Genomic DNA, 10000 nt, shown 5'->3' with positions numbered 1-10000 from the left:
TAGATAGATAGATAGATAGATAGATAGATAGATAGATGGACAGACAGGCAGGCAGGCAGACAAATAAAGACAGACAGACAGACAGACAGACAGACAGACAGACAGACAGACAGACAGACAGACAGATAGACAGACAGATAGATAGGTAGCTAGATAAACAGATTGAAGAAGAAAATAATTATATATATATGGAAAATTACGCATATATAAATAGAGATGCTGTGTGTGTGTGTGTGTGTGTGTGTGTGTGTGTGTGTGTGTGTGTGTGAGAGAGAGAGAGAGAGAGAGAGAGAGAGAGAGAGAGAGAGAGAGAGAGAGAGAGAGAGAGAGAGAGAGAGAGAGAGAAAACGTCAGTGCATATATTTAGGAAGGAAGTAAAACACACACACACACACACACACACACACACACACACACACACACACACACACACACACACACACACACTAATATAAACACCAAATAAGGCAAAATGAAGAAAAAAAAAAACGTTCACCCCAAAAACAAACGTTCTTTGATGAATACTATCTCTCTCTCTCTCTCTCTCTCTCTCTCTCTCTCTCTCTCTCTGTTCATGGCCATTCATAAATAGTCTTTCTTTCATCTCTTTTTAATACATCTATCTTATTTAACTTCACCTATTTAATATTTCCATCTCTTACTCATTTTTTCATTAAACCTAACCTAACCTATCTGATTTTTTTTCTACCTCACTCAAACCTAACCTATCTATTCTTCACACTCAACACTCGCTCACCCACTAATTTGTCATCCATAACAATCCATCTAATTAAACGTAACCTAACCTATCTACCTATTTAATCTCTCTACTCTCACTCACTCAGTCACTCAGGCACTTTGTCACCAATAATATTCACCCATCTACCCATCTTATTTAACCTATCTACTTATCTAATATTTCTACCCCTCACTCACTACTCACTCACCAATCAATATCTATCTATCTACCTAACCCTCATTAAACCTAAAGTAACTTAATCTATTCACTATCTACTCCTTTCACTCACTCACTGACTCACATACTCACCACTCTGTCATCAATAATGTCTCTCTTCTCCCTGCCACCACTAGGGACACACGCCCCTCTCTGTACACAGCCCGCCACACTCAGCGCCGCCACCACCACCACCACCACGGAGCGCAGACCAGACAGACAGCCAGTTCTCGCCTCGTGTTTGTTTGAGTGCCTGCCTCCCTTTGCCACTCCTGACATGGCACTGGCACCGGGGAGGAGGTCACGCCCCTTGACACCAGCGAAACAGGTCATCGTTTTGTGAGAGGGGAATAGTTATAGTTATATTTTTGTTTTGTTTTGTCTTGTTTTTATTTTTTTCCTCTCCCGCTTTTTCATTCATTCACTGCCATCCACTCTCCTTCTTCCTCTTCCTCCTCTCCTCTCTCTCTCCCTCCGCCTCCTCCCTCACAGCAGTTCATTTCAGGGCTTTCACAATGTGCACCGTCTCCTCTCCTCCCTTGTACTCATTTACCACAGCACAAAACATTTTTCTCATTTTACTTGTTTTTCCTGAACGTTTCTGATGTAAACACACACATGCACGCAGTTCCTCGTATTTTAACAGGCTACAGGAAACAGACGCGATGCTCCTTTGTTCCTCACGCCACGGGAACTTGAGGGAAAAGCAAGGAGGTGAAAGCACTTGGCGGGATTCCTGCAACTAAAGCTTTTGAAGGGAGGAAGAGGAGACACGGAGCGACGCAACCTCACCTTCTAACGTCACCCGCGGCACTGAGCAGCGAGTAGCCAGCCCAGCCAGCCAAAGGGAAGGCAGTCAGCAGAGTTGTCTCGGGTCTCTCTCTCTCTCTCTCTCTCCCTCTCCCTCTCTCCCGCTGCCTCTGTTCCCTCTCCCTCTTCCTCCTCCTTCTGCTGCTGTTGTTGTTGTCGGTTGCCGTCTCTCTCTCTCTCTCTCTCTCTCTCTCTCTCTCTCTCTCTCTCTCTCTCTCTCTCTCCGCTTCGCTTCTCGCTCTAACTCCACGTGGGGTTTAGTGGTGGTGTGGTGGTGGTGGTGGACCAGTAGTGATGCTCTCTCTCTCTCTCTCTCTGATCTTGTCCTTCATGAATCTAGACTTTTTGCTTCTCTTTCTCGCGATATATTCTCACATTCCTTTCTTTCCTTCCTTCTCTCCTCTTCTATTTATGTCATCTTCTATTTACACTTCCTTAATCTTGCGATACATTCAGATATTTCCTTTCTTCCTTCCTCCTTTCCTTCTTCTCTTCTTTAATATCTTTCTCATCTACTTACACTTCCTTCACCGCTAAATAATTTTATAACACAAAGATAACGCGTGATTTTTCTCTTTTTCCATTTTCTTCTTACTTAACACTTCATTCTAATATAATAGTATCTCAGTAGCTACCAGTGTTTCATAATAATAATAATAATAATAATAATAATAATAATAATAATAATAATAATAATAATAATTAATCTAAGCGCAATAAAGAATACACGAGGTACAATACTAAATGCTGCCTTACTAGTCTAGGTGATGTCCCTCAAGGTAGTGCCAAAGAGTCTATAGTATTGGCAAGGAACGCAGCTGTGGAAATTATCTCACCCCCTTGTCTGTTTATACTGGCAGTCGGCGCGCTGAAATGGCGGGAAAAAACAATTGTTATTCAAACGACCGTATTTATTTTTATCTCTATTTTTTTTTTTTTTTTTACTATTAATGGAAAAAGTTATGTTATTTCTACGACAATATTTATTGTTATATATGTATTTTTAGTATTGACAATGAAATACTAGATTTATGATTTCAACGAGCCTATTTATTTTTATTTGTTTATCTATTTATTTTATTTACTCATTTATTTTGCTATTATTTACCCCTGCCTCCCAAAACAGTGGTAATAAGATGTTTAAAACTGTAATATATTTTAAGCGTTATCAGCAAACTGTACTGCGTAATCTGATAATAATAATAATGATAATAGTAATAATAATAATAATAATAATAATAATAATAATAATAATAATAATAATAATAATAATAAAACAACAACAACAACAACAACAGCAAAGATTGACAAAAAAAAAAAAAAAAAAAAAAGCAAAACATAAAACGAAACTAAACCAGACTCTAAATACATAGACGGAATGAATGAAAAATACATGCAGAATTGTGCAACGCTTCAGAGGACAGCACATTGCATCACAAAGAGAGGCCAACTTTCTCGTTTATATTCACACGTTACTGAATGGCAGTTGCTTTGCCTTGCTATTTGAAACTATGCATTCGACTTTTGCTATGCTAGTGGTATGCAGCGGGGGCCCCAAGTAACGTATGAGTCCAGGCACCCCAAAACAACAACCACAACAACGACAACAACACAAGTACCGCCACTGACTGACCAATGAACAGCACACACCATAACTCACCCACTGCCTGATCCACCACAGTAAACACGGGTAGCCTGGGCATGGGGGGTACTGACACAATTTAGTCATGAATATGCATTGTAACTCATGCGGGAACCTCTCTCTCTCTCTCTCTCTCTCTCTCTCTCTCTTGGGCTGACGCAGAGAGATTGTCAGTTGTCAGCCATACAGCATTCTTGATCACCGGCGAGGGCTCCAGATAAAAGAAACAGTAAATGGCACAGGAAACTAAAAGAGGTTAAGGAAATTTGTATTGCGTTATGGTTGTATAGAGAAGAGGTACTGGAAAACCACGCCAGCTGATAAAGTATGAAATTAGATAGTATTTTTATTATTATTATTATTGTTATTATGGAACATAGATAGTTATTGGAATACTGTTTATTTAACATGTAGTAAGAAAATTATGTTATGTAAGTATTATTTGAAATGATTTGGTTCTTCTTAATCTCATTATTATTATTATTATTATTATTATTATTATTATTATTATCAAACATATAGTTACTGGAATACTATTTAGAATGTAGTGTTACGAAAATATTAATGTGTTATCTTATAGAAGTATTATTTTAAATTATTCCGTTTTTCATTCAGTGCTGGAAAAGTAGGTGTAACATTTCAGTACAAACCACAAGAGACAACTGAAGAAGACGACGAAGCGATGCCAAGCGAAGCAGATCACAAGACGCTAATCATGCAGGCCACAAGATATCAATTATACACTTTAAAAACAAAAACACAAGAAAACCACGCCAGGACAAGAAAAATGACTGCTTAGCCGCACTTGCACGTGGCCTTATCTGTTAACATTGTGAATACTTACTTATCGGACAGATTACAACATGAGGAAGTGAGAAAATAAGGGAAGCTATAAGCCATTAGGCCTACGCATGGCAGGCCCTGTATAAGACATGCCGGCCCATTTACACCTATCATTAACCATAAATTTGTCTAATCTTTTAAAGCTCATGAGAACACAAAAATACGAGGCAAGCTACAGGAAATCATCAGGGTTACACGTGGCAGTCCCTGTATAAAGCATGCCTGCTTATTTCCACAATTTGAAAAACACTCTATTCCCCCGAAAAAAAATAATAAGAATAATAAAATAAAAATAAAGTAAATAAAAACAGTACATAGATTTTAGTTTGTGAGAAGAAATCAAAAGAAAAGAAGCAGAGTAGACAAGAAAGAACGTCAAGGAGTGCCGTTACAAAGGCTAAAATGTGAACAGCTGACATTGGGAGAGAGAGGGAGAGAGAGAGAGAGGAGGCTGGAGGAGGATGGGACGGTGGGCGGAGACACACGCTACATTTGTCTTGGAAATAGTCACCCGCGCTGTACTATCCGTCATATTCCTGTAAGTACCAGTTCATTAGCCCCTTACCGTCCACCCCCACCTGTGTACAGCCTGTTAATTAACCCAGAACACCTGTCCCGGCCATCCAGGTGTTGCGGTGTTGAAAAAAATATTCGTTTTGGTGCCCTGGCCTGGTGGTGGTGGTGGTGGTGGTCGCTGAGGTCAGGTCTGGCAGTCATGGCGTCAGGTCATAGTAAAATAACCTTAGTTTGTTAATTTCCAGGCACCTATTATGTATTTATAGCCAAAAATATTATGCACTTTTAATCGTGTTTACAATGAGGGTTTTGGTTAAGTTAATGAAATAAATTAATCTAAATTTAACCTAACTTAAGCTTTGACCTGATTTTCGTGTCCTGGCCCTGGGATGGTGATAGTGGTGGTGGTGGAGACAGGTCAGGTCAGGTGAGGGTCAAGGCGCCGCGTGTGTGTTGTTTGTGTTGTGACCCGCCACGTGTTGCCTAGATTGCTATTTTTATCCTTACTTTATCTTTATTTAGTTTATATTTACTCTTAATTTACAGTATTTTCTTTGTCTATCTTTACTTAATTTGTTTTTTTTTATCTTCATTTTGTTTATTTTTTACTTAATTTACCTTTTTTATTTCACTTATCTTTCCCTAATTCATCTTCTTTATCTTCATTTTGTTTATCTTTACTTAATTTACACCATGTTCTTTTTATCTTCATTTTGTTTGTTTAATCCTTACTTAAATTACCTTCTTTCTTTTGCTTATCTTTGCTTTATCATTTTTTTTTATCCTTACTTAACTTACCTTCTTGACTTCTTTTGCCTATCTTTTCTTGCTTTATCCTACCTTCTTTTACCTTTATTTTCTTTATAAGGCTGCTTCAACAAAGACTTTTGCCTATCTTTTCTTGCTTTATCCTACCTTCTTTTACCTTTATTTTCTTTATAAGGCTGCTTCAACAAAGACGGTACAATACACTTAATGAAATAATTGCAGACAGTACAATAGACTTAATGAAATAATTGCACTGTAAACATAAGATGAAAACTGAACTTTATTGCAAAAAATAAAAAAGAAAATAAAAAATAAGTAAATAAATAAAATAATACTAACAATGCCCTTATTTAGTATTTAACAGTCTGACAATCTCTCTCTCTCTCTCTCTCTCTCTCTCTCTCTCTCTCTCTCTCTCTCTCTCTCTCTCTCTCTCTCTCTCTCTCTCTCTCTCTCTCTCTCATACCTGATGCCTCTATGCCTGTAATAAGCCACACCTGTTTCAACACTGCAAATATGTCATACCATTTATCACTTGAATCATGCCAGACTTGTTCAGCATTTGTGAGGGTTACGTCCAGCTGGTATTACACGACTGAGGAGGTGGAGAGGGCTGGCGAGGAATTAGTGTTTGTGAGTTACTGAATAGGTGGAGAGGAGAGGAGGAGGTGGCGTATGAATGGTGGAATGATTGTAGATTATTGATTTGGGTACTGAAGAGGATGGGAAGAGGAGGTGGTGATGATAAAGAGAGAAGAGGTGGTGCTGATATAGAGAGAAGAGGAGGTGGTGCTGATATAGAGAGAAGAGGAGGTGGTGTTGATATAGAGAGAAGAGGTGGTGCTGAAATAGAGAGAAGAGGAGGTGGTGCTGAAATAGAGAGAAGAGGAGGTGGTGCTGAAATAGAGAGAAGAGGTGGTGGTGCTGATATAGAGAGAAGAGGAGGTGGTGCTGAAATAGAGAGAAGAGGTGGTGGTGCTGATAAAGAGAGAAGAGGTGGGGGAATAGTGTTTGTGGATGTTTAGTTACTGAAGAGGTGGAGAGAGAAGAGGAGGTGGTGGAATACAGTGGTTGTTGATATTAAATTAGTGAAGAGGTGGTGAAATGCAGTGTATGTGGATTTTAAGTTACTGAACAGGTGGAGAGAGAAGAGAAGGTGGTGGAATACAGTGGTTGTAGATATTAAATTAGTGAAGTGGTGGAGAGAGAAGAGGAAGTGGTGGAATAGTGTTTGTGAATATTAAATTACTGAAGAGGTGGTGGAGTACAGTGTTTGTGGATATTAAGTTAGTGAAGAGGTGGAGAGAGAAGAGGAAGTGGTGGAATACAGTGGCTGTGGATATTAAATTATTGAACGATAATAAAAACATGATTATTTGGTTCATCTGCCACTATTTTGAGAACCGTTTCCTTCCTTCCTCTCTGAAATTTAACTTTGCCAAGCTTGAACCCATGATCTCTTGTCCTGTTTATTCATAGCTACAATTAACTGAAGTATTTGATCAAACTTCAGAAAATTAATTTATAGTGTGTAGCTAACCTTCATAAACCATAACTTTTTAGCCAGATGATCAATGTATCTAATGAAATTTATAGATTACTTATAAAAAGTACTGACCCAGAGGATTTTGCATACATCACCCTTGTTACGTCCCCTACACCACTTACAGACCTCCATCAGATCCCCTTGTAACTTGTACCTTACTTGGGAATGTAAAAACTAGTAACATTTATTTCTTCATCTCTCTCTCTCTCTCTCTCTCTCTCTCTCTCTCTCTCTCTCTCTGTTTTTTTTTTTTTATATATGTAGGAAGAGCACCAGTTAAGGGCAACAAAATAAAAAAATAAATAAATAAAAAACTAGCTTACAGAGGTGCCACTCCCCAAACACAATGAGACACCATAGTCAAAAACTGAATGATAAGTGTCTTGAAACTACCTGTGGAGAATATATATATATATATATATATATATATATATATATATATATATATATATATATATATATATATATATATATATATATATATATATATATATATATATATATATATATATATACAAGTGTAGGTAAACAGGACACTTACTTACACACACACAGAATCTTCCAATGTCCATCCTAATGTTCCTCTTGCACCACAGAGAGCTGGAGAATGCCTCACCTTTTGTGCGCAAGATTCACCGGGATGAGCTGTGGCTGTACAAGAACCCCCGCACCCCCTCTTATGTCCCCAACGGCCTGCTGTGGGTGAGTGTGGGGGTGCCAACTGCAATGTAAACTCGTCTGGACCCTGAGTAAAGAAAAAGCTCCTTATTTTATCAGTCAGCATTAATACACACATGTACCTCACTGATCATGAACTGCATTACCAGAACAATTCATAATTAATGCTACACCATGCATCAGTACACAATGCTTAATGCAAACCCTAGTAATTCATAAAAACACCTTTATTTCAGCCACTAATCTTCCTGACTCAAACACACACACCTTAATGGACAAAAAATGCATTACCTTAACAATTTCAAAGCTACAACACTCACTAGTTTATAAATCATGATATAAATCTTTGTCTTTCCATTAATAATTCACAAAAATACCTTTATTTTAGCCACTAATCTTCCTAACTTTAACACACACACACACCTTAATGGACAAGACAAAAAATGTATTATCTTAACAATTTCAAAGCTACAACACTCACTAGTTTATAAATCATGATATAAACCCTTGTCTTTCCATTAATAATTGACAAAAAAAATTTATTTCATTCACTAATTTTCCTCAAACACACACACCTTAAGGAACAGAAAACATTTTAACATAACAATTCTAAAACAATATAAACTCAAATACAATTCTTAATCTAGACAATTAGGTAACTGATATTCTCTTTATTTCAGCCTTTAGCACAAATACACACACTTCTCAATGACCAAAAAATGCATCACCTTAAATATTACCTTAAAATCTCCAAAGCAGCATCACTGGTTGGTACATATCAGGTGTTTACTGTAAGACGTATGAATCAACATTGTTAGTAGTTCTGAGTTGGACCAGCCAGAGTATTGTGCTGGCTATCACCTTCCTGTCACCACATGTTTCAAAGCTTTTCCCCTTTACAACATGGTCAAAAGAATCCCTCTAAATATATGGCTGCACCTAACTTAGCGCTGAGAACAGTCGCATGCGTGGAAGGAGCCGGGAGGAAGTATATTGTAGGAAAAGCGAACTTGATACCTGTGGTTGCCTATCAGTTCCGTGCTGCATTGTGACGCCATGCCATTTCCTTCACATAGCCAAGCAGATAAGAGCACGTCCTGTTAGTCCGTAATGCAGCATATTGTTAGATCCGCCCTCAGAACAGTAAAGGAATTCACACTGGGGTAATATTTCAAATGCCAATTACGCAAAACCTTTAGCATCCCATAAACCCTAACACAAATCTTAACTCACAAGATTCTTTCCTGTCAGCCACTAATCTTCCTGACACCAACACACACACACACACACACACACACACACACACACACACACACACACACACACACACACACACACACACACACACACACACACACACACACACCTCAGTGAACTAAAACTATGCATCAATGTAAAAACTGAAAAAAAAAAAAAAATGCAGGATCCTAATACAAACCCAAATAACTCACAAAAAAACCCTTTATAGCAGCCATTACCACACATCTCACCAACCAAAACATGCATGACCTTAACAATTTCAAAACCACACCACAACATCTTAATACAAAGGGTAACACTTCACAACACCCCTTCCTTCCAGCCCCTAGTGTTCCTGGTGCCGACAAGTATCATGCTGCTCTACTACCTGGTAAAGAGGGACAGGACGGAGCTCACCCAGGGTCTCCTCGCCTTCTCCCTCGCGCTGGGTCTCAATGGGGTCGTTACGGATATCATCAAGCTCTTCGTGGGTGAGTTAGGTTAGGTTAGGTTAGTTGGTTATTTATTTATTCATTATTTTATTTTATTTTTATCTATTTATTTGTTAGGTTAAGTTGATTGGTTTGTTAGTTAGGTTAGGTTTGGTAGGTTGGTTTGGTTAGGTTAGGATTCTGTGGTGCTGTGTGTGGAGAGTGAATGAGTGAATGAGCGAGCAACAGAAACAGAAAATGAAGTGTGCTAGAAATTGAAGCTCATTTCCTTATAGAAGTATGAAATAGAAATGTCACAGATAAAATGAAAAAAGGCAAGGAAAAAGCAGATGAGAGTGAATAAGTGGGAAAAAACAGAAAATTAAGCGTACCAGACATCAAACCTCATGAAAGTATAAAAATATAAGATAGAAACATAACAAAACTGAATTTAAGCAAATTTAGAAGGATAAGAGAGAGAGAGAGAGAGAGAGAGAGAGAGAGAGAGAGAGAGAGAGAGAGAGAGAGAGAGAGAGAGAGAGAGAGATAGCAGGAATAAGTGAATGGGAGGC

The 10000-nt window shown here is 38.2% G+C and overlaps 2 protein-coding genes across 3 annotated transcripts in view; one reads left to right on the top strand and one right to left on the bottom strand.

Annotated features, from left to right (window-relative positions):
- The window catches only part of LOC135092928 (matrix metalloproteinase-2-like), a 68397-nt gene extending 66971 nt beyond the window's left edge, over positions 1-1426 (bottom strand). The window contains exon 1 of the mRNA XM_063991729.1: positions 1049-1426. Within this exon, the coding sequence (XP_063847799.1) occupies positions 1049-1288 (240 nt within the window). The 5' untranslated portion in view covers positions 1289-1426. The remainder of the gene's footprint in view (positions 1-1048) is intronic.
- Positions 1427-4632: 3206 nt separating this feature from the next.
- Positions 4633-10000, top strand: part of LOC135092930 (phospholipid phosphatase 5-like) — a 9250-nt gene continuing 3882 nt past the window's right edge. For both annotated transcript variants that reach the window (XM_063991731.1, XM_063991732.1), the window contains exons 1-3: positions 4633-4788; positions 7677-7782; positions 9341-9488. In XM_063991731.1, the coding sequence (XP_063847801.1) occupies positions 4712-4788; positions 7677-7782; positions 9341-9488 (331 nt within the window). In that variant the 5' untranslated portion in view covers positions 4633-4711. The remainder of the gene's footprint in view (positions 4789-7676; positions 7783-9340; positions 9489-10000) is intronic.

This window comes from Scylla paramamosain, chromosome 41 (genome assembly GCF_035594125.1).
Source record: "Scylla paramamosain isolate STU-SP2022 chromosome 41, ASM3559412v1, whole genome shotgun sequence".
Classification (NCBI taxonomy): domain Eukaryota; kingdom Metazoa; phylum Arthropoda; class Malacostraca; order Decapoda; family Portunidae; genus Scylla; species Scylla paramamosain.
The sequence above is the reverse complement of the archived record's forward strand: the minus strand, read 5'-3'. Positions and strand labels throughout refer to the sequence as shown.